The sequence below is a fragment of the Syngnathoides biaculeatus genome, chromosome 2 (genome assembly GCF_019802595.1).
Source record: "Syngnathoides biaculeatus isolate LvHL_M chromosome 2, ASM1980259v1, whole genome shotgun sequence".
Classification (NCBI taxonomy): domain Eukaryota; kingdom Metazoa; phylum Chordata; class Actinopteri; order Syngnathiformes; family Syngnathidae; genus Syngnathoides; species Syngnathoides biaculeatus.
The window spans coordinates 28667632-28687093 of NC_084641.1; the positions used below are offsets into that span (position 1 = coordinate 28667632).

A 19462-nucleotide genomic window follows, 5' to 3' on the forward strand; every position below is an offset into this window, starting at 1 on the left:
GGAACTGTAATAATTTAGTGCCCAGCTGAAGCTGACTGTAGCCAAATTAAATCTACTTTTTTAATGACATTTTTTATACATTGTCCATATTTTTATTTTTATTTTATAGCGATTTAAAGCGTTGAACGTAAGTTCACTTTTGTTGCGTCGTTTTGTTCTTCCGGGACGGATCCCGATTGGTCGGTTCGTCCCCCCCCCCCCCCCCCCGGTCGTTAACCAGGGGCGTGGCCGTGGGCGACAGCCAAGCGAGCCGAACGTGGGGCGACACCGGCGGGGCAGCATCTCTCAGCGGTGCCGCCCGTAGAACGAGAGGGTGGACGACTTTAAAGCAGGGGAACAGTTGTCGCCCATTTTTTTTTTTTTTTTGGAAAGGTTGGAGAAGGAGGGATGCGTCGTGGTCGTCGACAACACGCAAGCAATATGAGCGTTCTCGCGTCTTCTCCTCCGCGGTGCGTGACACTCCAGTCCGCCGTGCGACCGGGACGCGCTTGACGCGCCCCACGCCGTGTGGACTCCCCGGCCGCCGGAACACCGAGGATGATGACACGCAGTTGAATATGGCCGTCAAAAGTCCACATTTGGTCGCGGATGAGCGGCCACTTCACCTTTAGCGAGCTTCAGTGATGGTGATGGTGATGGTGATGGTGGGGGTGGTGACGGCGCACGCCCGCGTTTAGCATCCGCTAAAAGCAGGTCGTGGGAGTGCCGTGGAAGGTAAGTCGTGCCCCCCCCCCCCGTCGTCCAATTCTCAAACGTGGCGTCGTTTTGTTTGGAAAAGTACTCATTAGCTAATTGCTAATTGCTAATTCCTACTCCACCCTTCCAATAATAACACTGGACTGGCTTCACCTGCTAGCAAAAATAGCAAGTAAGGTATTGTTAATTCCCCACCTGCGATAAAGCAAGGGACACATTTTCCATCAAGAATATATATATATTTACGAAAATGTCGCAAAAAAAAAGTGACTAAACAGGACAATTGTGTAAATATTGACATTGTCGCTGCGATAAATAGGGGATCAAAGATATACAGGATTATTTATCCTGAAAAATGTGATGAACAATGATGTGAAACGGAATTATTTCCCATGGCACATCAGTCTGGTGTTCCCCAATTTAAGGAACGTCTCACTTAATGCCGCCGAACAAAAATGTCACAAAAGGTACAGAAATGTTGAAAATGTACTTCATCCGTGTGAAAATTGTTCCTCTCTTTTCTTGGAACGCCAACTTGTTCTACTTATCGGCAGCCATCACTTATTGCGTCGTATAAATGACAGCACGGGCTAATTGAATTATAGATATTATATGAGTCCCAAAGTCCCGCTTGCGGTACATTTGCTGCCTTTGGTTGCATGCGATTGAATTTCTGCCTCACAACAGTTCAGTTGTATTTAACTTTTTAGTGCCACACATTTCCTTGTAACCTTTTTTTTTTTTTTTTTTTTTACATTTTTGATTTTAGTATTTTTATTTGTGTGCAATACATTTTAATTGGATCATTGTTGAAGTATGGTTCTTTATTAGGTGTTAAGGCTCAAGATTTGCACGATCTTACACTGACTTACAGTAATAATTATGGGTTAATTTTATATAAACATCCATCCATTTTCTTAGCCGCTCATCCTCACAAGGGTGGCTGGAGCGCAGGGGCCTATGCCAGCACTCAACGGGGAGGAGGCGGGCCAAACTGGTCGCCAACCACTCGCAGGCCATATAGAGACAAACACAATCACACCTAGGGGCAATTTATAGTCTCCAATTAATGTTTCATGTTTTTGGGATGTGGGAGGAAACCAGAGTGCCCGGAAAAAACCCACACAGGGCACGGGGAGAACATGCAAACTCCACGCAGGTGGGTCCGGGATCGAACCCCGGACCTCAGAACTATGAGGTCAACGCTTTACAGCTGCTATTTTATATATGCACTGTATATTATATCCATCCATCCATTTTCTTTGCCGCTTATCCTCACAAGGGTGACTGGAGCGCTGGATACTAGCCCAGCTGTCAACGGGCAGGTGGCGGGGTACACCCTGAACTGGTCGCCAGCCAATCGCAGGGCACATGGAGATAGAATACGGTCCCACTCACAATCACACCTATGGGCAATTTAGAGTATCCAATTAATGTTGCATGTTTTTGGGATTTGGGAGGAAACCGGAGTGCCCGGAGAAAAGCCACGCAGGCACGTGGAGAACATGCAAATTCCACACAGGCGGGGCTGGAATCGAACTCTGGTCCTCAGAACTGTGAGGCCAATGCTTTGCACCTGATGCAAGATGCTGCTATTTTATACGTGTATACAATATCTATCCGTTTTCTTTGCCGCTTATCCTCACGAGAGTTGCGGGGAGGGCTGGAGCCTATCCCAGCTGTCGACGGGCAGGAGGCGGGTTACACCCTGAATTGGTCGCCAGCCAATCGCAGGGCGCATAGAGACAAACAGCCGCACTCACAATCTCACCTCGGGGCAATTCAGAGTGTCCAGTTAATGTTGCATGTTTTTGGGATGTGGAAGGAAACCGGAGTGCCCACCCAAAGAATACCCACGCAGGGACTGGGCGAACATGCAAACTCCACACAGGCAGGACTGGGATCCAACCCGGGTCCTCAGAACTGCGAGGCCAACGCTTTACAGCATCTAGTTGGTTTTTGAGGAACACTCGGGCCTATTACGTTATTTTAAATTTGGTGGTACTTTGGGTGTTTTTTGAGGTGTAAAATGTTTTGGCAACACCTGACCTCCGTGGTGGATGGTTTAGTTGTTTGTTCATCGGTCATTTTCAGATAAATTAAGTGGTCTTGGATCGTTTCCCACAGCATACTTGATAATCTCACGTTGCACATGAGTCGGGAATCAATGTCATTTCATTCATCTGCTTTATAGTCGGAAGTTATGTATAACGTCCTGACTAAAACGCTTGTTTGACAATGTTTCTTGTGCAGATCTGGGTATTGGATCCCATCCATGCCAGCGTTGTGGAAGTTATTGACTCATAAACCGCATATTGGGAAGGGTGCCGATGGCGCCTGTGACCTGCGAGCCAAAGTGACCAAAGTCTCCAATCAGCATGGAGAAGGGAGCTTTTCCAAAAACCGAGGAGCACCCGCGAGCCGACCGTCCGCCCGGCTCGTGGCGTGAACTGCACATCGGCACGTCCGAAGCCACGGGCGACGGATGCCCCGCTGGCTCAGCCGTGAGAGGCGGGAGCGACCCTTCGTCCGCTTACCAGAAGATCGTGCGACAGCGATTTATCAGGAGGAGCCTGTGGTTCTCGGACACGGACGAGCAGGCCTCGGAGGCGTCTGAATGCGATCCGCAGCTGCCGGACGTGAATCCGCCAAAGTCCGCGGGCGGGACGCCAGGTGCGGGCAGCGGCAGACGGGAGGGTTCCGGTGCCGAGGGTCGAGAAGGGCTAAAAGACGCTGCCAAAGGAAGTGACAGAACTAAGGAGGAAAAGGGTAAAAGCGGAGGGGACGTACCGAATGCGGCCAAAAGCGCTGTCAAGGCAGCCAGCGAGGAGACGGAGGAAGAGGCGGAGATGAAGGCCGTGTCCACTTCTCCGGGAGGACGCTTTCTCAAGTTCGACATTGAGCTCGGGAGAGGCTCCTTCAAGACTGTCTACAAGGGTCTGGACACCGACACCTGGGTGGAGGTCGCCTGGTGCGAGCTGCAGGTAAACGACGCAAAGGTTGCTAGCGTGGCAAATCGAGCAGAACAGTTTTACACTCGAGCCCGCATTTAGCAAAAAAACAAAACAAGGAAAAGATGCCCTTACAATGATATTCATTCTTTAAACTATGATCCCAAAACACTTTCATATCGTGTAAAACTCAGCCTAGAACTTTCCCTTAAAAATGCAGATATTTAATTTTGAAAAAAAAAATCCTCTCTCCTCTCCTTCAATTGACCTTTCCGACTGGTGATTTTAAGCTCCGCCCCCTTAGCTACAGTTGCCATGTCCAAAAAGCTTCCAAAATGGCGACTGAACAGAACAGGTTTGAAGTGGATTCTCGATCGTGAGTTCCAGATAATATAGCGGTATGTTTTTTTTTGCTAAATGCGTCAGTCATATATTACCCGAGAGAGTTCTACAGAGAGGTCTCAACTATTTCACGCAAGGATTTATACACAGAATTAAGTTTTTGGACGGAACAGGACGCAATGGTGGAGTGACAGCGAAATGTTGAAAGAGTTTGACGCCTAACAAACTTCATATTGAAATCCAACAGGAAAAAATAGTGGAATCGTACTGCGCGTGTAAAGCAGGGTGAGTACTTTTTACTTGGAAAGATCACGAGTAATATCATTGTAGTCTTTAGAAGTGAGTGGGTGTATTCATTTGACCCGACTCGTAATGGAACCCAGCGCTCTGTCTTAAAAGTCTGATGTGATGAAAATAAGGCAAATAGACATTTCTCTTGCATGACATGGCGCATTTACGCATCACTAACCCGACTCTTCGGCATAAAACATGACACACTTCGTTCGGCAGGTCGGTGATACGCTAACAGTGAAAGTTATTCTCCTGTAATGTATAAAGCACTGATAATAATTCAATCAAACACAGAGAAGATACTTCTCCCTCACTTACATTCAAATATACAGCTTTGTGTTTGTTGATACCGTTCACATATAGTTGTACGTGCGGTCTTCCGCAAGCCTTAATCCATCGTAGACACTTTGTCAACTGTGTTTTAGGCTTTGGGAAATGAATCAAGCAGGCCCCTTTTAGCCTAGCAAGGATATCTTTCATCAGAATTGCATGTTCCCCAAGCGCATCTGAGGACCATTTCCTTCATAGCATGAACTTTTCCAAGCGCACGCTACTGGCAACCAGTATTGCTTGTGTAAGCTAAACTTGGCTCCTCCCTGACATACAAAGACAAAATCTGTCAGTTGAGATGGAACACTTCAACAATGATTCTTTGGCACAAATGACTACTTTCTTGCTTTGGCGCAATGTTGTATGTGGTTGCAAAAAAAAAAAAAAAAAAAATACTCTGAACTGTTAACGGAATCGGTTTGGTTTCAATGTAGTCTTTTATCAGAGTTGTATCAATACCACTAGAGCAAGGGGTCACCAACATGATGTCCCAGGGCACCAGGTAGTCCCCAAAGACTGAGAGTAGTCTGCAGGCCAGTTGTAAAAATACTTCACCAGTGAGATGCGTCTCGTTTGTTTTTTTTGTTATTTTTTTTCCCAATCACACATTGTTATACAAATGATAATTTAAAAATAAGATGGTCTCGTTCAAAAGTCAGTATTGTCGTACATGATCAAACCACAGCATTCGAGGGACTACGGTGATGGGATTATTTTTTTTTCCCTCCTCCAAATAATTTAGAGGCAAATTTATTATTTTTTTCTTTCATCAAAATTGTGTATCTACGCGGTATTAATCAGTAACTTAACGTGGCTTTCAATTTCAAAAAGGTCGCTTGATGGTTGGCTGTACTGCAGTTATTCTCAACCATTGAGCGTTCTTGAGGTGTGGTTTGGAAAATTGTGGAATTTGACTTAATTCCTCAAAAAAAAAAATATATATATATATTGCCAAGAAATAATGTATTTTCATTCATCTTTCTATGCCACTGAGGCATAGTGACAGATAACGAATGATCTTCTATTAGACGGCCAGAATTACATGCAGTAATTGTTTATTGTATTAGGTTGGAAATCACTGTTCTAGTTGTACGAGATAGAATCATTGGTTCATTCATTTTCCATACCGCTTATCCTCGCTAGTGTGCTGGTTTTGATCGCACTTTTAAGGACAACAGATTTTGACCAAATTTTATGAAAGTACATTTTTTAATTCCCATATTTTTAAGCACAATGTTGATGTTCAAGGTGTACATAGTTTCACAAGTCAATAATGCCAATAAATGTAATTTTTAGGAGTACAAACTTACACATAGATGTATTTTAATGTCGGTTATTTGGGGAGCAAGTATTTTTTCAAGATGGTACTTGGTGTAAAAAGTTGGAAGACCGGTGTTGAGTATTTTTTTGAAAGATGAAACGTTATCTTGGAAGGCTCGGTCATCCGGGAGGGGCTCAGTGTCGAGCCGCTACTTCTCCGCATTGAGAGGAGCCAGATGAGGTGGCTCGGGCATCTGATTCGGACGCCTCCCTGGTGAGGTCCCACTGGGAAGAGACCCCTGAGACGACCCAGGACACGCTAAAGAGACTCGGGAACGCCTCAGGATCCCTCTGGAAGAAGTGGCTGGGGAAAGGGAAGTCTGGGTATCCCTTGCTGAAGCTAATTCCCCGGAAAAGCGGTAGATAATGGATGGGTGGATGGGTTCGGTCTCGTCATTCACGTAGTCGCAAGTGTTTGCCGTCAAATTTACCCTTACCCACTCCTGTTTGAATTATTACAAATTCTCAACTTTCAAATTGTATTTGGAGGGAAAACAAATCTCCGACTGTCATTAGACTTAGCAACGCGAAATGCAAGGAAAATATTGCGATTTGCTTCGCTCGGACAGGCAAATCAGACGCTTGGCCCTTGCACAGGTATTAACTAACAATCATTCCAATCCTTTTGGGGGCCATAGTCGGATTATCTTTCGGCTTCTCTCTCCCAGGAGGCTTTACAAGAGGCCACGCACTCAGAAGTGCTGCTCTTTCAACGTTCTGGGTCAACTTCTCAGGACTGGCGATACCGCCTTTCAAAGGTCTTACATAGCTGCAGTCGTTTACAGGACATCGGCACAGTGGATGACTTCACCCGGGCGGTGATGTCATGCAGAGGAGGGGGTCATTTTGCGTAGTGTGCCATCCTAACAAGCGGTCTGCTATGGAACAGGAAGCAATTGACCACATTTATTATTCCTTCCTAGCGACAGATATTAAAAGTCCCTCTCGTGGACGTTGAATAATGAGGTTAATCACGGCACAGCTGCTCTTAACGTTTATGTTCCTGCTACCGAAAGGCATCTGAGTGCCATTTTATGCCAACGTGTCGTAGATGTCCCAAGATACCAGATCTTTCCAGTTCCATTTTAAAACAGGCTCCCCGTTCAAGGTGACCGTTTTGCATCGAGCCCAAACGTTCAATATTTGTACCCTCGTTCCAGCCTAGCCTAAAATGCTAATCACGCAAATCAACCTTTCTTTTTTTTTTTAACATCTCTCCTCGACCCTTTACTTTCATTTTCTACTCGGGCAAACCGGTTTCTGGTTGGCTGACGAGTTTAAAAATTACGAATAAGCTCATACCGGCTGAAATTCCACAAGGTTTTCCTAGTTAAAGCATAAAATGCCATGTTTACCCTGAAAACCTACACTTGTATAGTGCAGATGCAACATTTTTGGTCAGAATACTAGTCTAGGCAGCTGTGGGCATTAGTTATCAATTGTTTTATTTATTTATTTTTTAATGTATTATTTTTAGTTTAGCATTAACGGTCCTCTTAAGAGTCCACGTAACGTAATTTCTCAAATAATGCGCAAATTTTTCCAAAAATATTTTCAAAAAGCTTAATAGAGCGCCTTATATTTAGGTATGGGTGAAAGATTAAAAAAAATACAATCACATTGTGTAGTTGTATCGAGGTACATAGAGTGGTTAAAAAAAGGGTATACTTATACTGTACATTTCGATATGATATTTGATGTATTATGTTACACATTTATATTTATTACGGTAATGTGCGCCCCCAACCTGAACTCTATGACCTCCGCGGGGAGCTCGCATTTTACGATCGTTAGCGTAGCATGTTTGTAGCGAGCGCACCAAAGATCAGAAACGACTGCCCGTGAGTTTTTTTAACTTAAACCAAGACTACAACGGCTAGTTGTGGAGCTGCTTTTAAAAGAAATGTCTTTACTCGTGCCGATGACGCTGCCAACACGGAAGTAGCGCCGCAGTCCGAAACAACGATAGTTCGCCTGAATGGCTTCAGGTGGGTATAAAAACAACGTGAGCTCAAACTACGTAATACGAGCGTCATCGGCACATGAAAAAAAACAAACAAACAAAAAAAAAAACGGGAGAGTACACACAATAGAAATGGTTGCGTTTTTTTTACCCTCGTTTCTACGTAGTTTGAGCTCACGTTGTTTTGATAGCAACCCGACGCCATAGGAAAGCGAGAGGCTGCGCTGCAGTACCAAAACTCTTGGGATTTAAAAAAAAAACTGCTTCCCCACAAACGCCATGGATGGCACAGAGGATGACATGCTGTGGGAGCAAAATAGGACCACCGCTCATGAATTCAGGAGGCCCCAGAACTGGACCAAGTCACCAAAGGTAGCTACGATGGATTGTTTTCAGATTGGAGGTGCGCATTGTACATTGGTAGAAGGGTCAACTTTGGGGGTGCGCGTTATACTCGAGAAATTACGGTAAATGGCGGCCACTTGTGACGTTGCTGATACAAGGTGTGTCCGAAAGACTTATTTTGAAGATGTGGTCAACGTCAAGATGGCCGTGCCGACGGAGCTGCGGAGGATCACAGAAGATTCCTGCCAGCGGAGTGTGAGAGTCTAGCGGAGAAGGCTGAGAAACCGCCTTACATTCCAAGGGCGTTATTTCCGAGGGGAGAACATGTAGTTTGCATTTGAAAGATATCTTTTGGGATAAGGAACCTGAAACATTTCAGACACACCTCACATGCAACCTCTTGGTCTTGTTTTGTTGTGCGCATACTCCCCAGATCTGAGTTCTGAGTTTGGTATCTATGGTATTCGGCTGGCAGTAATTTTGCGGCGCTGTAGATAAAATCCGGTTTTGTGATTACGAGACTGATAATGAAATTGTGGCAGTGATATTATGACTCAACCCTCTTAGGCCTGGTCAACGTAAGGATTTTTTAAAATCCTCTAAGATTTAGTTATCCGCTTCAGATCCCACACATGAAGATTAAAAAAAAAAAAAAAAAAATCTGGTATTTAAGAGTTTTTCTCGTATTGTGTGTGGTGTGCTTCGTTAATCTCAACACAAAACATCACACACACAGATGTTGTTCTTATCTTTGACCTTATAGGTAAGATAATCGTACAAGGCTTAAAGTCTGGTGTTTGACGTCCTTTGTCAGGAAGGGGCAAAGTCGTAGTTGTCGTAGTCTGTGTACCGGGCCTAACAGTACTTCCAGGAGATTTTGCCAGTTAAAACGGACTCTCACTTTACTGTCGTCTCTGTTCCAACCTCTTAAATGTAATTGTGAGAAGAAACTGGTAATTAGGTTGTCGTTTGACAGACATACGTCTGCTTAAAACCCACAAAGGAACCAACAACAGAAGCAACAAAAAGAATAATGACTGCGCAATAAAAGAGGAAATTCCCAAGTGGATTGCTGGATGCAGTACGAGACGGCCAATTTGGCACTTAAAAGCCTGGAGGGCCCTGACAGTCAGACCTCGTGGGATTGACTTGGAGGCTGAGGTTCCTCTCAGAGGAAGCGTAACAACAGAAGCAGATTAAATTTGTTGGCCTTGTCAGAGCAAATCAGAACCCGCTTCTGCCGTTCGGTCAGGTGTTGCAAGAAGCAATTAGGTGTTCCAATCCCCTCACGGGTTCTCGGAATTCCTCTGCAACTCAAAAGAATTTTCCCATAATCTTATTTGAGCAAAGTTGTTTGCTTCTTAATGTCCATAGACATTACTAACCTCTTTGACACGAAGCTGTTTCGGTACAACTAAACGGCAAACAAAGACGCCATGAGAAACAGTCCCTGGTCCACGTTTTCCCTTCGGCTCGCATCAGTCCGTGCTGGACTTGATTAACACATTGAAGTGCTTTTAAGGCACTGTCTATATGGTCTACTGTATATTTCAGTAACAGATAGATTTGTTGTATTTTTTTGCTCAAGAAAATGAAACTGAATTGTTCTTTTCCTTTCGGCTTGTCCCGTTAGGGGTCGCCACAGCGTGTCATCTTTTTCCATCCAAGCCTATCTCCTGCATCTTCCTCTCTAACCTCATGTCTTCCCTCACCACGTCCATCAACCTTCTCTTTGGTCCTCCTCTCGCTCTTTTGCCTGGCAGCTCCATCCTCAGCACCCTTCTACCAATTTGCTCACGCTCTCGCCTCTGAATATGTCCAAGCCATCGAAGTCTGCTCTCTCGAATCTTGTCTCCAAAACATCCAACTTTGGCTGTCCACCTGCTCACTCCTAACAAGAACCTCAACATCTTTATTTCTGCTTCCTGTCGTCTCTTCAGTGCCACCGTCTCTAATCCGTACATCATGGCCGGCCTCACCACTATTTTGTAAACTTTGCCCTTCATCCTAGCAGAGACTCTTCTGTCACATAACACACCAGACACCTTCCCCCAACGTTTCTAACCTGCTTCTACCCGTTTCTTCACGTCCTTACCGCACTCACTGTTGCTCTGTATTGCTGACCCCAAGTATTTGAAGTCGTCCACCCTGGCCATCTCTTCTCCCTGGAGCCTCACTCTTCCCCCTCTGCCCTTCTGTCACATAACACACCAGACACCTTCCGCCAACTGTTCCGCCCCGCTTGGACCCATTTCTTCACTTCCTTACCACACTCACCATTGTTGACCCCAAGTATTTGAAGTCCTCCACCCTGGCCATCTCTTCTCCCTGCAGCCTCGCTCTTCCCCCTCTGCCCTTCTGTCACATAGACACCAGACACCTTCCCCCAACGTTCCTAACCCGTTCTAACCCATTTCTTTGTTCACGTCCTTACCACACTCACCATTGTTGACCCCAAGTATTTGAAGTCCTCCACCCTGGCCATCTCTTCTCCCTGCAGCCTCGCTCTTCCCCCTCCGCCCTTCTGTCACATAACACACCAGACACCTCCCGCCAGCTGTTCCAACCTGCTTGGACCCGTTTTTCTTCAATTTTCTCTTTCTTGACACATTCTTCACTTCCTTACCACACTCACCATTGTTGACCCCAAGTATTGAAGTCCTCCACCCTTGCCATCTCTTCTCTTCTCCCTGCAGCCTCGCTCTTCCCCCTCCGCCCTTCTGTCACATAACACACCAGACACCTCCCGCCAGCTGTTCCAACCTGCTTGGACCCGTTTCTTCACTTCCTAACCACACTCACCATTGCTCTGGATTGTTGACCCAAGTATTTGAAGTCGTCCACCCTCGCCATCTCTTCTACCTGTAGCCTCGCGACAAAATGAAACTGAATTATATATGTATAGTATATAATCGAAGCTGTTGCGTTCTCAGGTGTGACTCGCCATCGTAAGTGCGTTGATGGTGGCGAGCCAGAATCCCGTCACCTCAAAAAAACTGAAAAAAAATGCAGCTTGTTTGACTTTGTTGAAGTTGGTCTTGTCCCTTATATTGTCGTCATATTGTGGCACTCCCATACAAGGCAATTTTTAAAAGTGAAATTGCTTATTTTATCATATGCATTCATAATTCAGCTTTTACCAAGCAAAATATAGTTTTTCCAATAACTTGGATTATTTGATAGAATTTTTAGTAGGATACTGAAATACTAAAATATTCAATAACTGCACCGCACCTTTCACGAACAGCTGCTCTCTCACGTGAATAGCTGCTAGTGCCCTAAAATCATCTTCAATCTCTAATATGCTGAAAAATTGCTAATTAGAGTGTCACCTACTGAAGTGATACAGACAAGAGACGGATCTTTGTAAGCGTTATGAACCCAAGGAATCATATTTGTGGCTTCATGTTCCAGAACTGTCTTCAGTCATCATAAAAAAATGTTGTTCTATGGAGAAGAAAAGGCTTCACCTAATATATATTTCAAATTCGTGAAGTGTTTCTCATTTTTTAGATGGAAATAGATGACACGCTGTGGTGGCCACTCCTAACGGGACAAGCCGAAAGGAAAAGAAAAAGCAGACCATTGTGCTGATAATTTTTATTGGTGTAAATGGGCATAAATAGAGATGTCCACTTGGGTTTTGGGGATGATTAATGATAATGATGACTTTTGTGACCACTGAACAATGAAAAGCTTTAATCCGATAGGTCATGTCACCTGTACTGCACATTGGAAAATTTGAGGTTAATCCGATATTATTTGATGGTGTTTTGAGAAGATTGTTATCGGCAATTACGACTTTTCATAGGCGCCGCCATTTTGGTGAGTCACGTTACTTAAAAAAAACAGGAAGTGACGCATCCCGTGCGAAAACAAAGGAATACACAATCACGGACGGCGCTGATTCCTCGGATTTATTGTCATCCGATTAAGAAATCGCACTATCGATTGATCAGCAAGGCGGAGGAATACGTCCACAGAGATTTGAACCTGTGGCTGTAAATAATGGTGAAAATTTGAATGGATCTTCGGACGGGAATGACGCGGAGTCTGACGAGCTAACCGCAGGCGCAGAACGGTCGAACGCCGATCGTGTCGGAATAATAATTATGTAAATTTTGGCAAAGGTCGCTCAATGGGGGGAGAAAAAAATATGAGGAGTCCCGAAGTTTTCAGCAAGAATGGACAGCTTTTGTGGAGATGGAGGGTTCTACTGTGTGTTGAAATTCACAGATGGGGAGTACGCCAAAGCATTCGTACGTAACGTTGCCAATCAACATTTTGCCAAATTCGCATGAAGTCAAGATAATCAAACGAATAAAAAAAAATGCCTTTGTCGGCAAGAACTGTTCACCATCGTACCGGCATGACGGCAAATCAAATTGAATTACGTTCACGATTAACGGATGGAAGTCTCAACGCCTGCATGACGTATGAAAGCACAAGAAGTCGCATTCATGGTAAGAAGTGCATTTGTCATCATTGGTTAGCAACATCATAACAATATTACTTAAAAGAATTCAGGGGCTTATTGTACTCTAAAAGTCTCGGTCTTAAATAAATCCGCAAATACACTTGTCCGTGTGTCGTACAGCTCAGGGTGACCGCACTTCGCTAGGCACTGGGTCCTTAAATGTTTTTTTCTTACTGGGCAGAACATGCCACCGAACATTCCGCGGATTATTTATATCCGAATTCGGGAAAAATTTCGCAATACAGCACGGCATTTGCACATGTCCGATGACCTTACCTGAACAAATCGGCCGTGATTTCTTTGTTTGCGCGCAGAATGCGTCACATCCACGCAAGTAGGTCAAAATGGCGGCGCCCAAGAAATTTCTCAAAACTCCATGAAATGATATCGGATTAACCTCAAATTTTCAAGGTACGGTATATAAGACATGACCTATCGGATTAAGGCTTTTCGTCGTACAGTGGAGTGTTCCTTTAACCGACCCCCGTGACCCTACACAAATCCTTGAATATGTCACAAAATCAAAAATGCCCGTTTGATGTCATTGCCCAAAACAAATAAACAACTGCCATGGCGGTGATGGATAGCGAAAACATGGCGAATTGTGCCAGTGTTGCCCATCAAAGTCCGCCTCCGCCGGGCACCTTTTTAAAAAAAACAAAAAACAAAAAAAAAACCATTGACGTTTTCAAACATCTTCGAGACATTTTTGATGAAATCAAAAGAAAATTGAGAGAACAAAATTCATTTATAAATGCAGAAATGAATCTGCAATTTCTCGTGTGATGATTTTTTTTTTTTTCTTGTCCTCAAAGGAGACATTTCACCAAACGATTTTTTAAAAAAACTATTAAAATGTTACACAATTTTTTTTCTCTTATTGCCTGAAAAATACATCCTGACTTTCAATACATGGAAAAACGACACCACAAAATAGGAGTACAATGAGGAAACGTCCTTCTGGGCTTGAGGTGTCAGCCTGTGACGGGCTGACGTGCCCGTGGCTGAAAATGAAACATTATATCAGAAAATGGAGTGTCGTTCAGGGGATTTTATTTTATTCTTCAGACGTGTGTATGAAATAGGTGCTAATGTTCACTGCATTAGCTCGGTCCATTGATGAAAGATGGTCATCAGAGCAGATGGGTGAAACTGCCAACCTCTGTATCGCAGCAGCACAACTATTCATTGCTAATTATATTTATTGTTATGAGTGTGTGTGTTTGCACATTAAGAACATCCCCGCCAGCTGTCATGCCTTAGCTACAGCGGGTTACTTCCCGCCTGCTGCTTTTTGTCAACGAGAAGCCCTGCTGCCTAATGAAATGAAATGTAACGAAAACGCATATTCTGCATAAATATCGGCCTGCAGTATTTATAGTACACTGCTCAAAGCAAAACATTTTACCCTTCGCATTTTGCCACTCTGAAGCATGACAAAAATGTCCCATGTGAAATATGAATTCCGGTGCTTTAAATGTGGTCCCGGAGTATTTTCTTTTTTTTTTTTTTTTAATTTTGTTTTTGGATCATGGCAAAGTTTCGAGGCATTAATTTTGTCTACCTATTTTGAAAGTCAATGTAGCTGAGTAATTGCTTTTTTTTTAAATATTTTTTTTTTATTTTTTTAGCTATGGGCCGTACTTCCTTTCTACTCTGTTATGTTTTGTTGATAATTTGTCTGCCGTGGACTGCCTCAGCGGAGGACTGCTCACGTTCTGTAAATCTGCATGTACAGTGGTGCCTTGGTTCTCAAAACGCAATCTGTTCCAGAATGCTGGTTGAAAACCAAAACATTCAAAAACCGAAGCACATTTTCCCATTACAATGAATGGAAAATGAAAAGATGCGTTCCAAGCCTAAAAAATACATTTTTTAAGCAATTTTTTTTTAGCTTTTCCTGATAATAAACTGCATAGTAAAGATACTTGTATAGTTTAAATACTTTATATAATTAAATCATTCAAGAAATATATTTATTTTTTGCTTAAAATATATGCTTTAGCCTAGTAGTGTATGCTAGGCTGGGAGCGCAGTGCTGTATCTGTAGCGCCTCGGCCCCCAGCCTTGTAAACCTTTTTATTAATAAAAGTGCAGAATAACTTTAGACAAACAATAATGAGGGGGGGGGGAGCATTTTTTTTAAATTTTCACAAAAAGTAACACACAAAGATTCGTAACTCGAGTTAACAAAACAAAATAGCAGAAATGCTGAGGGGGGGGTAATTGTTTTTTATTTGCACAGAAAATACATAATGTAAAAAAAAAAAAAAAAAACTTGCAACTAGGGTTAATGCAACAAAAGAAAAAAGCAATGCAAAACAACAGTTTCAAATGTCTCCGGTGGGGGTGACTCGCCCCTTTTTCAGAAAGAATGAATGTTTGTTTCTGCCGTCTTTTAACCACTTTTCTCAAGTGGTTCATAATGTCATTAAAATTGCGCAGTGCTCTGCAACATTCAGCTTTCTTCAGGCGATGAAGTTCTACAAAATGATGGATGTCGTTCCATCTAGCGCAGATAGCTTAAATATCGGCACGTGACATCTCCTCCCTTCCTCGCCAACGCTATCCCCAGCTAACTGCTGCTCGTTCACGAAAATAAGAAGCAACTTTTCGACTTCCTCCGAGATCTGTTGGCCTCTGCTTGGTCAACACTTTCGCAACATCGCTTGCTTTGAGGGCATCCTCGTGTTTCAGGTCGGTGCTGATCGTGGATTTCGCCACGCCGTGCTTCTTCGCCAGCTCAGAAACACGCACACCAGATTCGTGCTCTGCTACGAAGTCCTTCTTGAAGCCGAGGGTTTTACGCGCCACTTTCCTTTTTTTCACCACCAGCAGTTCCACTTGCCGTCTTCGGAGCCACGATCGGGGGGTTAATCTTGCTCAATTTGAAGAAAATAAGTCACGGCAGTACTGGGAAACGTCCGCCAGCAGAGGAGTGTGGGAGTCAACTGGTTGCGCCGCGCGCAATAGCACGCGGTACGTCTTTTCTGTTTTTTCCGGGGGTGCGTTCGAAAGCGCAGTAGCAAATCGTCGCGGGTCAGCTGGTCGGGGGTGTTCGAATACCGATTTTCGTTCGAAAACCAGAGCAAAAAAAATCTCAATTTTCATTCGTTACCAAAACCAAGACGTTCGAAAACCGCAAGGTGCCACTGTACTGTGTATTGATGATCAGATAATTATTATTATTTTTCTTTTTATTTTTCACCGTGAATGAATAAGTGAGCAAATGTCCCGCTGGCGCTCCCGTTGTGTCCTTTGTCCTGTGTGTATGCGGCACGAGCGCCAGGGCGGTGTCCTGTCAAAGGAGAATCTCGGTGTCTCACCGCGCTGCGCGTTACACGTAGCGTCTGAATTATGGAAAAGGCCTCACTCCGCTGTGAGGGAAACCGACGGAGGTGCGTGTCTGTGCGCGGTTATTATAATTGGGGAACTCACTATGGTGGATTTGAGGATTGGGGACACAGGTCCTGTGAAATGGTCGAGGAGACAATGAAAGGTGGACTCGAATTGGTCCAGGGAGGACGCCAAAGTTGCGGCGCATCGCTTTAATTTTCGCTCGACACGGTGTCATTCCTGCACCGAACCTCCTTTTTCACGGTTCGGGGGATAACCCGGGCAGCCCAACTTGTGTGGACCCCCCCCCCCTTTGCTCAGCTCGCCTCAGTAGTTTTCTGCAGAGATGAATTATTCATGACTTTTCAGAGGAGTGCAGTGAAAATCCCCACCCCCGAGTTCTCCACTCATAACCCGATAGGCCATATTCACACGCATACACGGCACATTATCATGCACGGGGTTGGAGCGCATTATGATTCACTGTTCAATTTCCAATTATTTCTGGTTCCTCTGTGACCTTGAGCGGTTTCAACTCGCTGGAGCTCATTGTGGGTAAACAATTGAATGTCTCACAGCTTTCAAGTTTTTCATCCATCTCTGCGAGGGGTGGGGTCACGATTATATAAGTCGCCGCTGCAATCGAAGCGGGGGCGGAGGAGCGAATGCAGTTTAAAGTAACACTCGGCCCGTCCTAGAACAATGTGCACCTTTTGCGAGCCTTGCGGGGGTAATCGGTCTGGGCGGAGCTACCAAAAGATCTGCTCCTACCCGTTCTCGGTGGGGGGGGTTTGTTGCCGATGTAGAGAAGGGAGTGGTTGCGTCGAGGGGTGCAAAGTGGCAGGCGGATTGCGGTTATGGGGGATGGGAGGGGAGCAGAAGGTGGAGGATGAGATGGCAAAATGTTGAAGGAAATGGGCCAAGATGCGAGGGATCGATGTCACGAAGCCTATCGCTGCAGAGGGTGTGACCTCCGGTGGGATTATTAGCCCCCCCTCCCACCCCCAAACAGACACACAATCACGAGCAGTGGACCCTTTGAAATCGCATTTAGTCGCAGCGGATCTGGATATAGTGAAATCTCCAAAGAAAACTGGCTTCACAGTGTTGTACACTCTTGCAAGCACTGACCCTTTGGAATTAATTGGATTTCTGCAAAATATTGTGGATAAAATGTGATCTATGTAACAATCAGATTACATTTTATCATCAATTTATGCACACATTCAAGTAATTTAGGAACGTGACAAGTGGCTGGAGTTTTCTCAAAAACTTGGAACCATCACTGAAAATGGCTTTAAAATCCTCGATAACATGCACTTTCACAAATTAATAGATGACTAAATTATATGATCTATTCTACTCCTCTTCACACTAATGTCACGTGCTATTTAAGTGTAAAACTTTTCGGGCAAGTAATGTAGGTAGAAAGTGTCACGGTCTAATTTTGAGACTTACGAGTTTTTTGGTGGATATTTTTAACTGGAACTTGTCAACCAGTCGGGTGCCGAAATGTGAGTATACAGGGATCCACTTCAGTTGAAAAAAAGGGTCCAGGAGATATGTTGAGAAATAATATAGTTTTTTTTCTCATTTGAGGGTGTCTTTTTGAGAAGGTTTTCTACAGAGCTCGTGCACCTACGTCATAAAATCACGAGACTTTTGAAAACGTCGTCATATTGCCAGTCTGACAAAGCATTGTTCAATGCTAAGTCGGATGGAGACGACACGAAAATGTCTTATGGCACGACGCCCAGAGTCGTGTCCGATACCGTCAGACATTTCGAAGGTGAAAATAAACAAAGGTACGTGGAAAAATTAATTAAACTCTGCATAGAGGACCCGTATTTAATGCCGAAGTCGATGTTTTCGCCGATAAGAAATTGGACTGTTTTGTGAAATTGGAGGCATGCAAATACTTTGTTGCTGGGTGTGTTCAAATCCCCCACATAGTGACAGCTCGTGAACGCGTTAATCCATCAATCTTTTCAGAGAGTATTCAATACACATACCGATATTTAAATAAATGACCCCTGGTTTTACACAAGCTCTCATTCGTTAACTATGACTGGGAAAAAAAATTTTAGGGCAGAGAATCGTCTCCTCCGTACACGGAAGCGTATTGCGGCCACACTTAACCTCTGTGACAGTTTTTTAATTGTTCTCAAATGAGTTTGCATTATAAATCCTTTGGAATTCGAGATTAAGAATATTTCCTACCTGAAATCAAGATATCGCTACCCAGGCGTGTGTGTATTTTGCTCGGGCACCATCCATCACGTTTATTTGCCGAAATCCATCCATCTTTTCTGGTCTTTTCAGCTGGTATTCCATAGAATGATCTCTTTGAATAGTTGTCTCGTCTGTGGTGACAACCAACAGCACAACAAGTCTCGGGCAATTTGAAAATTCTGCTCCAGTTCAATGTCTCCCACGCTGTCCAGCAGCTCTTTTTGACTTGCAATATGGCGCCGTGAAAATGGTGACGTCACGTGCCCGAGTTCTATAGGCAATGTCACAAGAATGTTCCCCAAACAGCCCCCCCAAAAAATGTTCTTCACTTTGTTCAGGTGCAACCAATCTCATCATTTTGACGCATTATCATTGTTGAAAAAAAATGTCACGTTTCTAATTCTACCAATTATGGAGTAGGGTAAGAAATCTACTCGTGTCATTTCATCATCTTCACTAAGATTTTGTAAGTGTTGCATACGTGCAATGATCCAAAAAGAGCTGCATCTCGTTGTCCTAAAGACAAAGCTCTGGTTTTCTCTGTCCTACTGCCTCTCACGTAATAGTCACGAGTTTCTTAGACAAGCGTGCATTTTACTTCAGTTCAAGTTCTCCCCTTTTCCTCAGGACCGTAAGCTGTCGAAAGTGGAACGTCAGCGCTTCAAGGAAGAGGCGGAGATGCTAAAAGGTCTTCAACATCCAAACATTGTCCGCTTTTATGACTTTTGGGAGTCTCCACTCAAAGGAAAGAAGTGCATCGTACTGGTAACAGAGCTCATGACATCAGGGACGCTAAAAACGTGAGTACTGAGGGAAAACTGCGAAGTTCCAGTATCATGAGAAAGAAGCGCGCACACTAATGCGCTCGCCTTATGTTGTCCAGCTATCTGAAGCGCTTTAAGGTAATGAAGCCAAAAGTCCTTAGAAGCTGGTGCAGACAGATCCTGAAAGGCCTCCACTTTCTCCACACCAGATCTCCTCCCATAATCCACAGGGACCTTAAGTGCGATAACATATTCATCACCGGCCCTACAGGCTCAGTCAAGATTGGCGATTTAGGGCTGGCGACTCTGAAGGCTGCGTCTTTTGCGAAGAGCGTCATAGGTAAACGCACTCCACCTGTCTGCGGCGATCAACTCCGGGAAGCACGTTGAAGACGCGTTGCTGTACATTTCTTTG

At 44.2% G+C, this 19462-nt stretch overlaps 1 protein-coding gene across 8 annotated transcripts in view; it reads left to right on the top strand.

The window, feature by feature from the left end:
• The first annotated feature begins 213 nt into the window (after window positions 1-213).
• The window catches only part of LOC133514090 (serine/threonine-protein kinase WNK2), a 54325-nt gene continuing 35076 nt past the window's right edge, over window positions 214-19462 (top strand). For 7 of the 8 annotated variants that reach the window (XM_061845398.1, XM_061845407.1, XM_061845427.1 and 4 more), the window contains exons 1-4: window positions 214-714; window positions 2950-3680; window positions 18911-19083; window positions 19167-19387. In XM_061845398.1, the coding sequence (XP_061701382.1) occupies window positions 3075-3680; window positions 18911-19083; window positions 19167-19387 (1000 nt within the window). In that variant the 5' untranslated portion in view covers window positions 214-714; window positions 2950-3074. The remainder of the gene's footprint in view (window positions 715-2949; window positions 3681-18910; window positions 19084-19166; window positions 19388-19462) is intronic. The other variant, XM_061845454.1, reaches the window with a different exon arrangement.